Source organism: Odontomachus brunneus, unplaced genomic scaffold, assembly GCF_010583005.1.
Source record: "Odontomachus brunneus isolate Ranch 3 - 2012 unplaced genomic scaffold, Obru_v1 Obru_scaffold_155, whole genome shotgun sequence".
NCBI lineage: Eukaryota > Metazoa > Arthropoda > Insecta > Hymenoptera > Formicidae > Odontomachus > Odontomachus brunneus.
In genome coordinates this window covers 298,362-313,955 of record NW_022639605.1, presented here as the reverse complement: position 1 = coordinate 313,955, position 15,594 = coordinate 298,362, and the positions used below count along the sequence as shown (strand labels likewise).

At 33.0% G+C, this 15,594-nt stretch overlaps 2 protein-coding genes across 4 annotated transcripts in view; one reads left to right on the top strand and one right to left on the bottom strand.

Moving 5' to 3' along the window:
- Positions 1–7,555, bottom strand: part of LOC116850781 (dynein regulatory complex subunit 5-like) — a 68,810-nt gene extending 61,255 nt beyond the window's left edge. The window contains exons 1-3 of the mRNA XM_032829428.1: positions 7,491–7,555; positions 6,136–6,408; positions 5,833–6,024 (exon numbers count right to left, since the gene is read on the bottom strand). Of these exons, the coding sequence (XP_032685319.1) occupies positions 5,833–6,024; positions 6,136–6,408; positions 7,491–7,537 (512 nt within the window). The 5' untranslated portion in view covers positions 7,538–7,555. The remainder of the gene's footprint in view (positions 1–5,832; positions 6,025–6,135; positions 6,409–7,490) is intronic.
- LOC116850782 (Kv channel-interacting protein 1) overlaps positions 1–15,594 on the top strand; it is a 218,057-nt gene that overhangs the window by 171,247 nt on the left and 31,216 nt on the right. For all 3 annotated transcript variants that reach the window (XM_032829429.1, XM_032829431.1, XM_032829430.1), the window contains 2 exons: positions 14,666–14,735; positions 14,808–14,878. In XM_032829429.1, coding sequence (XP_032685320.1) covers positions 14,666–14,735; positions 14,808–14,878 — 141 coding nt within the window. The remainder of the gene's footprint in view (positions 1–14,665; positions 14,736–14,807; positions 14,879–15,594) is intronic.

Below are 15,594 nucleotides of genomic sequence, written 5' to 3'. Positions count from 1 at the left end.
TGTAAGGCTTAAAAAGTCGCATTTAATGACAGTAGTTATTTGACCTAAGATGACGTCGCCAAGGTCAGGACAAGGTCAACTTTGCTTTTTTAGATAGAAATACATATTTTTTATTACGGCATTTTATTCTACGTGAAAAAGCAAACAACTTTTGTTTGAAAAAATTTTTTATACGACCTCTATTTTCTAAGATATTTACGTAAATATCTACAAAATTATTGGTTTCAATAATTTTTTACTTGAATTCTATTAACTTTACCGAAAAATATTAAGAAATGAAAATTGTATATTTTGTTTTCATAGAGCTCTGAGAATTTTTTCAGAATTTTATATTAACTTTTTAGTGCTTCAAGAAAATGTAAGAAAATGAAGTACTAAAAAGTTAACATAAAATTCTAAAAAAATTCTCAGAGCTCTATGAGAACAAAATAAATAATTTTTATCTCTTGATATTTTTCGGTAAAGTTGATAGAATTCAAGTAAAAAATTATTGAAACCAATAATTTTGTAGATATTTACGTAAATATCTTAGAAAATAGAGGTCGTATAAAAAATTTTTTCAAACAAAAGTTGTTTGCTTTTTCACGTAGAATAAAATGCCGTAATAAAAAATATGTATTTTTATCTAAAAAAGCAAAGTTGACCTTGTCCTGACCTTGGCGACGTCATCTTAGGTCAAATAACTACTGTAATTAAATGCGACTTTTTAAGCTTTACAACTTTTATTCGAAACATTTTTCTCTAAAATGCTCCCCCGCCGAGTTTTCTTGCCGTTGCCGAACTTATGGGACACACTGTATATATATATATATATATATATATATATATATATATATATATATATTTCAAGTATTACTATAAATTATAAGTTTTTCTCTGTATTTTTTAAACAAAATAGTCAATAATTTTAAAATTAATATTCAATATTTCAATATGATTTACTTTATATATCACACATAAATTTACTTGTTTCTTAATATTTTAAATATATATATTTTTGTTGAAAATAGATACGCGTAGATTCAAAAGTCTCCGCATAAGAGTCTATTGTAGAATCTTGAATTTGAATATTAATTTACATAAAAACTGACTGAAAAAATCTTAAAAAAATCACATACAAACATTATTTTTAAATAAAATTATATTTCGAATTTCATACTATTTTTAACATTTTGGATTCTTCTCATAATCTCCTCGATAAAGCCTGAACTGTGTGATGGCTAATTACAAACAATCGGTTAAAAATGTCCTTTGCTTATAATTTTGTAATATCTATAAAATTTGAGAAAGAAAGAGAGAGAGAGAGAGAGAGAGAAAGAGAGAGAGATGCAATTTATAATAATTTTCAAAATTATAATAATAATTTATAATAATAATAATTTCAAGAAACTAGTAATATAAATGATATATATCTGACTATATTGCATGTTTCTTAAGTACTGTCTAACAGTTAATTGATTTTTTACTGATTTTGAGATAATTTTATGAAGAAATAGTTTATATAAATATATAGTTTTAAAGGCTTTGTTTCAAAGATGCAAGGTCTTAAGAATTCTATATAAAACCTCGAACAAAAATATCTAATGGTATTAAATTAAGAGACCGCATAGCCTAAAGCTGAGAAGCTATTTTGTATACAAATATATATAAATCAAGTGAATTCGCCTACCATATATTTGTTATTTAACAAAGACGTCCAAAAAATAATTTAACTCATTAATTTTATTAATGTAATGTTTTAGTAATGTATAATATTTTATTATTAATTTTTTTCTCTTCTCGTTCACAACAGAGTGTGCTTGAAGTCATTGTCTATTTGGCAAAAGAAAATGAATTTCAGAATGATGGTTAAGTAAGATTTACATATATTTCAATATGATTTACTTTATATATCACATATATTTACTTGTTCCTTAATATTTTAAATATATATATTTTTGTTGAAAATAAATATGCTCATAATGTTTGTATGTGACTAAAAAATCACATACAAACATATCTACATATATACATATATACATATATACATATACATATATACATATATACATATCTTAAAAATAAGATTTTTTCGTCAGTCCGTTTTTATGTAAATTAATATTCAAATTCAAGATTCTACAATAGACTCTTATGCGGAGACTTTTGAATCTACGCGTATCTATTTTCAACAAAAATATATATATTTAAAATATTAAGAAACAAGTAAATTTATGTGTAATATATAAAATAAATTATGTTGAAATATATGTAAATCTTACTTAACCATCATTCTGAAATTCATTTTCTTTTGCCAAATAGACAATGACTTCAAGCACACTCTGTTGTGAACGAGAAGAGAAAAAAATTAATAATAAAATATTATACATTACTAAAACATTACATTAATAAAATTAATGAGTTAAATTATTTTTTGGACGTTTTTGTTAAATAACAAATATATGGTAGACGAATTCACTTCAGTGGAAACTTAACCCCTAGGTATTTAAAAAAGTTTGAAAGATCACTTCTTTTTCAGACGTCTCGAGGTGAACGAGAGTGTCTTGACGTTTTCGAGTTAAACTTTCAAAAGTTTCAGTCGCCTTACTCGTTCGTTTCTCCGCAGACGACAATCAATTATGAATACGTGCAACTCCGTTGCGTCGAAGTTTGCTTTACACAACTTCGTTCTTTTTAGAGAGAGAAAACGGCGAATACGTCACGGCGAAGAAGAAGAGGAAGAAGCCTCGTTAGACAATCTCGTGTGTCGCCAGAGGAACATATCTCACGTCAAAGGGATTCCGGAATTGTTAATAATGGTTCTCCTTTGAAACGTGCAGTGGTGCAAAGTAAGCCGAAGCGAACTTTCAGTTGCCAAAAGTTATCCGGACACACGCGATGGTAATTATGACCGAGATGATCGACGCCTATTCCGGTGTCTATTTTATCGGCGACATACAAGAAGACAAATATGATGCTCTTCCTTTTCTTCCTCTTCCACATAGAGAACTTTTTAGCTCTCTTGGGGAAACTTGTTCTTTCCGTTCGCTCGATTTTCCGGCTCAAATCGCTCTGCGCAACGGCTTAGGAATCAAGCTGTCGCAATTTACCGAAATTCTCTTCTCGGATTACTTTCGGAGCTTTTCGATTCGCGGACGCGCGTGCACGACCTCGCGATAACGTAAGGCGCGACCAGCGCGGGAGGAAATAGCGACCTGGTATTTGCGTTTTACCAGCGCTCAAGATTATAATATCTGCCTCCTAGATTCTCTTTCTCTCCGGCCAATTATAGAACTCTGGCCGCCACGCTTTCGCGTGATATTTACGCGGGAGTCCATCGCACTCCTGGATCTTCAAGTGCAAGCACTTACAAATTTAGCCGGCTAACTGACCGGCTCTAATAATAATTTTCGGATGTTCTCGGCCGGGCGTAAATACTACGGATTTTGGCGCGGCGCACGCGAAGGCGATGCAAGGTCTGCACGTACGTCGCTTCACAGACGCGCAGTTATCTATCGTCCAACGCGATCATAAACAGACACATTTTTAGCCGACGATAAATGTTTGCGAATGCCGCTTTAGCCGCGCTTGAATAACACCGGTCTACAAAAAGAAACTTTTTTGTCACATAAATCAAATTATGTGATTATTAGTAAGGGAGAGTGGGGCAAATAATAACGGATTTTTTTTTCTTCCTCGTGTAAACTATTTTCAAGTTGTCGAGATCGGATGTTTTAATAAAACAATACTTTCCACCTTCAATTATACGAAAAACTTAAGTACAAGACCCATAAGTCATATGGAATAACTAGATTTTCATAGAAACTAAAATCTTTTGTAACTATTTTCCCCAGTGTGGGGCAAATAGTGACAATCAGAAAAAATAGTCCTGAACTTCCATTCAGTCTTTTTTTTGACGATGTGTGTGACTAAACAAAAATTGAAATATAATTTTTTTACTGCCATATGTAAGAATTTTATTAAAACAAATAATGTATAAAATTTAATTTTAGTGAAATGTTATGACGTGCTTTTGGAAAGTGATTTTTTAATTTACTTTTTAATATTTTCTGTATTTAAACCTAGTTTAATTGCTTTTAAGTTACACCCAACAAAATAAATGGGAAGAATTGCAATTGCAAAAATTTTGGCCTTGTGAAACAAGGTAAAACCTGAATCTTATTCAGGTATTTCTATTTAGACTGTTTTGATTCCTAAACCCCTAAATGAGATTTTACCTGTTCAGCGTTGTATGATGTTGTATGATGTTGTATTACTGAAAAACCCTAGATAATAGAAAAAGATCCGTTTACATTTTTAATTCAACGTAGAAAGTAAAAGAGAGGGGGCAAATAGTGACAATTTAAATTTCTCCTTTTTCCCGCGTCTATGCTACTACCACCGTTAATAGTGAGTAAGTTCTCGAATATCTAATCATCTTTGAAAAAAGTGATTAAACTGCTAAGCCAAACATATCTAATAAAGGAGCCTAAAATTTTGGCCTTGTGAAACAAGGTAAAACCTGAATCTTATTCAGGTATTTCTATTTAGACTGTTTTGATTCCTAAACCCCTAAATGAGATTTTACCTGTTCAGTGTTGTATGATGTGTTTCTTCTAGTGTGATTTAATCAGAATTGCAATTGCAATTAAACTAACACTGAATAAGACAAGTAACGTTATTTAAAATTTGTCAGTCTTTGCCCCAGGAGTTGCCTTTTCTTTTAAAACACTTAGAACAATAAACAAATTGATAAATACGTATAGAGATTAGATAACACTAGAAGAAACACATCATACAACACTGAACAGGTAAAATCTCATTTAGGGGTTTAGGAATCAAAACAGTCTAAATAGAAATACCTGAATAAGATTCAGGTTTTACCTTGTTTCACAAGGCCAAAATTTTAGGCTCCTTTATTAGATATGTTTGGCTTAGCAGTTTAATCACTTTTTTCAAAGATGATTAGATATTCGAGAACTTACTCACTATTAACGGTGGTAGTAGCATAGACGCGGGAAAAAGGAGAAATTTAAATTGTCACTATTTGCCCCCTCTCTTTTACTTTCTACGTTGAATTAAAAATGTAAACGGATCTTTTTCTATTATCTAGGGTTTTTCAGTAATATGATTCTTAAGTTTCAAAAAAATTAAATTTCTCTATGCACATAGTATTTTGGGAAAAATAAACAATCTCTTAGGGACGTATAGATCAAGTGAAAGTAACCCGCGTAAGCTCATATAAAAGTTTTTTCTACAACGTACTTCTGCTAATATATTCACCTTCGAAATTAGGATCTGAAAAAGCATTTCTTAAAAATAATTGTTATACTGTGCTTAACATAGTTTGTATAATTTTTTTCATTTTGAATAAATTTATTCAATTAATTTTGACTCAGTTGGTTCGTTTTACGCGAAATCTTTATCTTATTGTTTGTATAAAATTTCATCTTTCACCGTGCACTTTTCTCGACAATTTTTGAAACTAAACAATTTGAAACTAAACAAAAATGAAAATATACTTAAAAAAAAAAAAATTGGAGGAATCTAAGAAAGTGTGTTTTAAAATTAAAATACTTTTTTAGTGCTTTTCGAAATCAACTTTTAATAACTTTTTTAGAAAAATGTTTACGAAAGAATCGTGCCGGAGAGAAAATTCGCGATGCTTAATCGCTTCAATTTGTTGCGAGATACTTTTTTTGTGCCATAAAGTACAAATTTTTTTTTCCTTCGATTCAGACATAACCATAGTTCCGAACTCGAATTGAAGATTACGATAAGTTTGGTAAAATTCGAATTGAAGAAGTCTCTCGTCCCAAAGGGACGAGACTAAAGCGTAAAATCCAATGGTCTTACTTGGTCGGTACGAGAGAACGGAGCCTTATGACGTGTACGTGGTTATTCACAAGAGTCATCAGCTTCTCGCACTCCTCTCTCTGAGTCTCGAAGTAGCTGGCTTCCAAAGTTTCCAGATATTCGGCCAAGTGGCGCTCACAATATAATCGCCGCCACGAGCCGCCGTGCTCGGCCGGATCGTTGTGCTCCCATCTGCAAAGTTAATGGAAATTGTCACGTGTCTGCGAACGAAATCACTCGTATCTGTCGTAGTGCAATGCGTAACAGTGCCTCGCACTAATCGGAGATCGATAGAAGCCTCACCTGTCCTCGGCCGCCCGTTGCCAATAAAAATCATCGTCGATCCTCGTTATTGTCAGCTCGAAGGGAAAATCAGTCGGCAGTGTTTCCACCAACACGTCCCTGTCGACGCACGTTGGCAGATCTTCTAAAACAGGATTATCCTTCCACGTTGACACTATAGAGCGAAGTGCGAGGATCTTCAAATCGGGGATTACATCGTCATCCCAGGAAGCGTCCTCCGCTCGTAGTGTTCTTCTTTGTTCCTGCGGTAGCAGCAGAGTACCTGCCGAACATCTGCAAGTCGTAATTTGCCAGAATGAATATATATACACAGATGAGGCATTTAGAATAGACCATCTGAATTCATTCACTATTGGTGACAGGAAAGAATATTTCAGCCAAATGTTACTTGATTTTAAGAATCACATGTAATCTGATGTCAATAATTATTTTAAAGATAGATACGTATAAAGATGTAAAGGAGATATGAGTCAGTTTTGTCTTTTTTAATTGAACGATATGTTTTTCTATTTACTTAATAGCATTTTTTAAGAGGATATTGGATACCGACATAATGCAGCTTTGTATTTTGCATTATTTTTTTATTTGATATCATAAAATATTTATAATACTTATATACAGAATAAATGTATAAGTGTCAATGAATGACGAAGTGCTTCATATGATAAAATTCGTTTATTTTTTAAATACAAAATTTTTTTTATTTTTGATATAATATGAGATACTTCACAATATATTGATATTTATACTTCTACTTTGCACTTGCAATTGTACACAACCAAATAAAAATAATGACACTGCAAAATACAAAAGCTGCATTAAGTCAGTATCCAGTGTCCTCTTCGGGAGACGCTGAAGTAGATGACTAACTCGAAAAATGTCGATAACGTAGAAACGATTGTCACTAACACAATTACACTATTCTTTTCGTTTTTTTTTTTTTATATAGGACTTACATAAATGTGTTACTTTTTTTACCATATTTATCGGAAAATCTAACTATGCATGTATAAAAATCTTTCGCAAACTTTTCGGGTATTCTTAAACTGTTGAATTCAGATGCGAAGGTACGACAATGTCTTTCAAATTTTTTTTGTTTGGACCATTCACACTTTCGGTATGTAGAAGCTGCAGAACTTTTGGATTAAACAAATATTACGCTGACATTTCGAGATTTTACATTAAAATTTTTTTTTCGTTTTCGCCACATATTGAGCAACGCTTTTATTTATTATTGCTAGAAATACTTAAAAATTACTTATGTCACGTTGGTTTTTTTCTGATTAATAATAAAGAAGATATGACCTGAAAAAGATTTTTTGTTATAACGTTAATTTTATTGTGAAGATATCTACCTGTAAGTTGTCACGACGTTCTTGGATATCGTATGTGGAATCCTCATTGTTCAAGTCGATTTCTCTAAAATAAAAAGTACTAATTACTGTGACTGCATTTTAAAGAGTATACTGTGATCGTATTTCATGAAAAGTGTTCCGCATGATAATATTAGAAGCTTGCAAAAATTCATCAGATTATCAGCCATATTTTTTTTTATAAGGAATAACGAAACATTGTATGTTCAGTGAAAATATTCCACATCATTGTCTACGACTTTTTATCACCTTTTAGGTAATCTGTGATTCTATGTTTGCAAAATGACTTATCTTTTAAATCAAATAAATTATCGAGGAAATTATCGAATTACCGACAAACTTATACAAGTCCCTAGTACTGGTAATATAAAAATCGCATGCATAAACAGTGTATATGAAAATCCTCTTTGATATTCAGTCGTAAAAAAACAAAAGGCAAATAAGAGTCATGACTTATATGGCTCTTACTTGCCTTTTGTTTCCGTACGATTGAATGTCAAAGAACCTCCTTTTCTTCCGTATCATTTTCCATGCAAGTTGAAAAGTGAATTTTCCACAATTTTCATTTAATTTCTTGAAACAATTGCAACGTGCAAAAGTCTTAAAATATTTATCAATTTAAACGCGTATATAAAACTAATACAACTATAACGAGTTGTCATATATACAATCAACGAATAGAAAAAGTCAATGACAGCCAACACAGGGAGCAAACTGTAAATCTATTTATGTACAAATGTCAATATACAAATCTAAATGTTTCAGTCAACATCTTCGATCTTCCTCAATAGAAAAACAAATTTACGCAAGATATCTTAAACAATAAAGAGCTAATTTCGTAAGAATTGATGTTGTTTACAAATATCGTTGCAATCGAGAGAGTCGAATTGTAGTCGAAATACAAATTAACTCACTAGTAACTAGCAGCTAACTAGCAATTCGACATGCATTCTTTTAACTTGATCAATTTTTGTAAACAACATTAATTTTAATGAAATTGAATGTTCATTATTTATAATACTTTGCTCAAATTTATTTTTCATTATTAACAAAGTGACAATTGAAATGTTAGATTCATATTTTGTACATAAATATATTTGTAACTTACATCCAATGTCGACTTTATTGACTTCTTGTATTTGTTGATTGTACGTAAAACTTTTGTCACACATCTCTCTTTAAGGGGGCACATATGTTTGTCGGGTCAAAAAAATCGGTTTTTTATTTTCTTATTCAATTATACATAGTTTCAAGAATCTGTGGCTAAAAGTGCATCACTGTATTCGCAAAATTGACGGAGATATAGATAAAAACGTGCGAGCGCGTGAACGGCGCACAGTGAGGACAAATAGAAATTTATTGTTCAAAAATTGCTAGAGACCACAATTTTATAGCAATCAGGATGAATTTTTTTTTAATTAAACGTTAATCAATGTAGAAAGAAACTGTCGAGCCTGATTTTTTTTAATTCTTCTAAATGTTGCAATATTAATAAGAATTTGTAAAAAATTATCAAGTTTTGTGAGCCACTCCAATTGGAAAACTTTCCATCTTTTCGCTGCACAGTACTAAGGTTTTCAGCATCACTGATTATGAATCTGATATAAAAATCAGAATTTGACAACTGTTAATCTCTTGTCAACATAAACAAAATCATTATGTTTTAACACAATATATATGTTGCAATAGGGTATACAAAGTTGTTCAACATAAATGTAAAGTCAGTATTAAGACCTAGTATTTAACAGCTGTCTGTCAATCCCATAGTCGATATGAAAAAAATGTTTCTGCAGCACGAAATGTGTCATTGTAAGGTATTAGGTTTAGGTTGCTAAATACGAACTTAATTCTTAATAATATTGCAACATTTAGAAAAGTTTTTAAAAAAATCGGGCTCAACAATTTTTTTCTACATTGGTTAACGTTTAATTAAAAAAAAAATCATCCCGATTGCTATAAAATTGTGGTCTCTAGCGATTTTTGAACAGTAAATTTCTATTAGTCCTCATTGTACGGCGATTCGGGCGCTCGGCCTGGCGCGTATGAGGCTCGAGACAGCCTGTATGAAGTTAGCCCCCCACTTTTCGAATTTATTAATTTTGACAGTGCTGATTGTGCTGATTTGTGCTAGGTTTGTGCTACATTGTGCTCGAATTATAAATTTTTAATACGAAAAATGGAAAAAACCGTTTTTTTTTTGGTAGCCCCCCACTTTTTGATTTTCGAAATTTTTTTTATTGTGCTAGATTGTGCTAAGTTGTGCTAACATTGTGCTAAAGTATTATCTTCGAAAAATAATCATGAAAGGAATAAAACGAAAAAAAACGATTTTAAGCAGAAAAGAAGAAAAGTAAGATTTATACTCGTATAAGTCAATCAAACGATATATAATTATATATCTGAGTTGCTCTAGGCTAGCACAAGTCAGCACAAGCTTCAGTTTCGCCAGCACAAGAATCTAAAGGGCACTTTACTCTTGACCGCGGCCCTTCGCGGCTCGCAGCCTATGTCATTAATCACGACTTCTAGACTTTGGATCGACTCAGAATTGCATATCTGAGTTGTGCTAGCCTAGCACAAGTCAGCACAAGTTTCAGTTTCTCCAGCTCAATAATCTAAAGTAATTTTAACATAAAGCAGATGATTTTATAGCATTATAAAATAAAAAATATTAAAACGAAAACGAAAAAAATTTTAGAATACAAGAAAAAAAACAAAAAATAACAAAAACATATAAAAAAAGATAAAAAAACAAAAAAAATAAAAAAACAAAAAAATACAAAAAAAACCGTTCCGATAATCTTCACCTTGACGCGGTGGAACGGCATACGTGCAGAAAACAAATGCATAACAAAGAGAGATATCTTCTTTACTTCCATGTAATTTAATATTATCCTGATCAATCAAGTTGCGCGTGCGAAAGGTTGCGAAAATCAAGAATAAAATACCTTTAATATTTTTGTGCTGGCGAAACTAAAGCTTGTGCTGACTTGTACTAGGCTAGCACAACTCAGATATGCAATTCTGAATCGATCCAAAGTCTAGAAGTCGTGATTAATGACAGACTGCGAGCGCGAAGGGCCGCGGTCAAGAGTAAAGTGCCCTTTAGATTCTTGTGCTGGCGAAACTGAAACTTGTGCTGACTTGTGCTAGCCTAGAGCAACTCAGATATATAATTATATATCGTTTGATTAACTTATACGAGTATAAATCTTACTTTTCTTCTTTTCTGCTTAAAATCGTTTTTTTTCGTTTTATTCCTTTCATGATTATTTTTCGAAGATAATACTTTAGCACAATGTTAGCACAACTTAGCACAATCTAGCACAATAAAAAAAATTTCGAAAATCAAAAAGTGGGGGGCTACCAAAAAAACGGTTTTTTCCATTTTTTTCGTTCATTTTTCGTATTAAAAATTTATAATTCGAGCACAATGTAGCACAAACCTAGCACAAATCAGCACAACTGTCAAAATTAATAAATTCAAAAAGTGGGGGGCTATCTTCATACAGGCCTCGAGACAATGGATACGCAGCTGCCTGTTGCAACCTGTTTGCGAAGGGCCTTCCGAGCGGAGTCGTGCGTGTTCAGACAGATCATAGGCTCACTTTTGTCCTGTGCTGGGATTCTGTAACTCGTTATTGGAGTTAACGACAGTTTCGTTATCGTTGAGCAGCTTTTCTATGGGATACAAAAGCTGCGCAACGATAACGAAATTGTCGTTAACTCCAATAACGAATTACAGAATCCTAGCACTGGTCAGATAACCTAAAAAAATAACAGTCCACAGGAAAGCGTAGAACGCTAATGTAGTAGTTCGCAGCTCTTCGGTGAAAAACGAAACGAAACGTCGGTCGATCGATAGAAAAGGGTCGCGTGTAGCCCGCAATACACAACCGAAGAAAAGAAGACCATCTCCAATAAATGTACAGTTGGAAACTTATGCAAGCAAAGCCGCGAAGAAGTTGCATGAAAAATCGGACGTTACGTTTGACCCTGAAATATCATATTGTATTCTGCAATTCTGCACCGTGTTACAGCCGTGTTTACAGCAATATCTGAATGTGTCGCTTGTAAACAATGTACGGAGGCGCAGTTTTATCTTTACAATCGAGTGTTCGCGCACTCGGTTTCAGATTAAATATCAAGAGTGCTACGTGCGACAAGGTAATTAATAGCGAATATTCGTCACCGCTAATAGGGACTGCGTACGAGATCAACAGAGGATTGGTTTTCGCTATGCGTGTTCTTGGTAAAAAAACTACGAGCAATACAACGTTTTTGCGGCATAATGGATTTGCCGAAATATTCCGAGCAAAAATTGAATCTAGTGATTGTAATCTAGTAATGACACAGAAAAGTTTGGTCTTACATCGCTACTAGTTAGGAATGTAATGCTCACTTCTCCTAGTGGCTATACCAGAAAAATTATCTAGTAGTTAGATAGTAGTTAGATACAAAAAAATACTTATAACTATAAGTATTATAGTTACTAGACAGTTCTGATATCCAATTTCTATTCAGGATTTATCGATAATTTTCTATCTCGTTACTGTGTAATCTTTTTCAACTAACCACTATCTATGTAATTGGTATAGTTACTAGATAATACTGACATTCAAAAGACATTCAAAAAAAAAGACATTCAAAAACATTCAAAAGTGAGTAGGAATATTTAGCCAGTCACGAGTTAGTGACTGACTAGAAAACTTATCTAGTCGTTACTATCTAGCTACTAGTCTTGAAATCCACTCTACTAGATATATTTTTGCTCGGAATGTTGCACAGGCTTCCTATGACACGATTATGAACAATACACACTGCCGCAAAAGCCGTTGGAATGCAATCTCTGAAAAAGGTTGCTGAAAAATGAGATTCAACAAATCAACGATGCTGCACATCCAAATATACCAGACGGCCTAAAAGTATTCGGAAATGGCACCTAGATGAAACCAAGTTTTTCTTCGTTATTTGGTGTCATGAGTATTATTGGATGGTATACGGGAAAAGTCATCGATCTTGTTGTCAAAAGTTCGTAATGCAAGAAACGCGAAGCTCATGAAAAAGAGAAAGGTTCTGCGGAATATAAGGAATGGATGCAGTCTCACGAGGAACAATGCTCAGCAATCATACTGGAAGTGCAGGAAAAATGGAAGGTGACGCCATGGTTCAAATGTTCCAACAATCACTCGAATTATATAATACCGTATACGCATATTATACTGGCGACGGCGACTGTAAAACATTTTCCGCCCTTCTTAACGCGCGTTTATATGGTAATGTAGTACCGAAAAAATTAGAATGTGTGGGTCATGTGCAAAAACGCATAGTGACTTCGCAACGTTAAAAAATATAAAGAAGCAGCGAAAACTACGAAGTTCGAAGGTCGGCGAGCCTCAAAGGCAAGGGAAAATTATTGCATCGTAATTGACAAGTTAACAATATATTATGGTTTGGCGAATAATTGTGACTCGGTAAAAAATCTAAAGGATGCGATTTGGGCCACATTTTATCACAAAATTTCCATTGACGTCAAACCACAACACATGTACTGTCCGCTTAGAGCCAATAGTTGGTGTACGTGGCAAAAAGCGAAGGCTATAGGCTCTCTAAAAAACTACAAACATCAACCTGCTTTACCGGAAATTGTACAGACAGCCATCAAACCCGTATACGAAACTTTAAATAAGGAAGATTTGCTGCAAAGATGCGTAGGTGATCATACGCAAAATAATAATGAAAGCTATAACCAGACTATTTGGAAGGTTGCGCCCAAGACGATCTTTGGTAGCTTGCGCATCGTTGAAATAGCTGCTTACGTGACTGCGAGCGTTTTTAACGACGAATCCGATTTATATCTGCGTATAATGGATTTATTGGGCATCCAGGTTGGACGAAATACGTATCAATATTGCCAAGAAAAGAACTCGAACCGTCTAATGCACGCCCGCATCAAAGCGACAAGGGAAGCTCGAATTGCTCTCTATCGAAGCAACATTACGAGGCGTAGGAGGGTACCTCTTATAGCGCCAGAATAGCTGAATAATAGTAAGTTTATTAGTTAATAATAGTAATAATAGTAAATAATAATAGTAAGTTAATAATAGTAAGGTTATCCAAATAATTATATTATAAAGTTTTCATGTCAAAACTTTAAATGCGTTTTTCTCAAAACGCTGTTTTCCATCCGTGCACAATAATTCGTCGAGTTTTCAATATTTCTGGATGTGCCTTGAACGAAAATATTCGTAATTAAATTCTTTATCGTCTGTTAAGGGCTTTTTTTTGTTTCGTTTTTCTTTTATAACAAAAAATGTGACGAAATTTTGAAGAAAAATCGCATTTTTTTTTAAGTTATGCCATTTTGTTAATTTTTCGAAATTCAAAAATCCTCCTCGATAGATGATAATCACAATCTTTATGTTTAAAAACATATTTTTGTTTTGCAGATCGCACGAACGTACAGGACGGAATCATGCCGAAAAATCGAGGTTCACGCCATGTTGCGCCATTTTTAAAGTATTTGCTCAATCGAACTTTTGTTTAAATTTTTTATACAAAAATATATGCCATATAATTAAAAAAAAACCATGCAATGATATCTCTATCCCAGGCTGAGAAAAAATTCCTGAAAATAGGCTTTTTTTACAAGTGATAAACATATGTGCCCCCTTAAATAATATCTTAACCTTAATATCATTCCGTCTCATTTTTTTATTATTACAACCGGGAACCATCACTTTGACTTTTCAATACATAATTAAATTTATGAACTGCCTTTGATGCACTGAAATTAGAACAACCAATGTCATATTCAGCTTTGTCGACGTAAAAGGGAACAAATTATATTATACAAAAGTTGGGGCATAATAGCCTTAACACGTGAAGTTAACATATCCTTTTAAAACGTGTAATGTATTACTTAAGGAAAGTTCTAAAATAGTACAACTATGTGCTGAGGCTATTATGCTGGTCAGTGTATATTAATATATTAGAATATACAATACTGTATACTACTTTTTCAACTGGCAACATCGCTCATTCTAGTCTAAAAGAACCGAGTAAATGACAGGTGAAAATAGGCTGTTGCTGAATTTTTCCTCAACAGAATCCTCGCAAGACTAAGATATAAAAAATGTTTTTTTTTTTCTTTTCAGGAGTGTCCCGAGGGAGTAGTTCACGAGGATTCGTTCAAGGACATTTACGCGAAATTCTTCCCGCACGGCAGTGAGTTCCAATTAAATAACAGCCCACGTTTTTGCGTAATTAGTTAATGGCCACCCCTCATGCGAATTGCAGACTCCAGTCTCTACGCCCACTACGTGTTCAAGGCCTTCGACGTTAATTGCAACGGGGCCATCAGCTTCAGGGTAATTAAGTCTCTCATGTAATGTAGTCTTTCATTAATTTTAAATTGCCCGGCAAACACACGACACGCTCGACGATGCATGTTCCATTGGTCGTTCTCGTCTTGGAATGCGGCACGCGTCGTCCTCTTCACAAGGAACTTTCCTCAGCGCACGTAGTAACTTCCTAATGTTATCACGCCCAGGGTGTGATCGATACTCCAGCACGAAATCTAAACTAAATTATCGGCCTATAGCTTTCTGCAGCGTTTAATTGACACATGTATTCCTCTCTCTTCGAAGCAATACATTTTTTTCTTTCTTTCTTTTTTTTTCTTAATTCAACAAGTCCATTATAATTTTAACATTACCGTCATACATATAATTAATTATTAATGTACAGTTAATAATGTTCCTTTAGTATTGCTTAATATTTTGGAGGTTATTTTTATGAAGAAAAGTTCATGTAAACACATGATTTCAAGAATCTCATTTCAGAGATATAGTGTATATCGTGCGTATAGTGTATGCAGTATATACAGGAATAAGGTGTCAAAAATTTAAATTAAAAATATTTTAAATTAAAAACAATTTTTTTTACTAGTGCCACATTACAACTAACGAGTTAAATAAGAATTTAATATAAAAAAGCTGGTTTTATTGATCATAATTTATAATAATTATTTCTCTATATAGTTATAGTTACATATATCAAATATTGCTCTCTCTCTCTCTCTCTC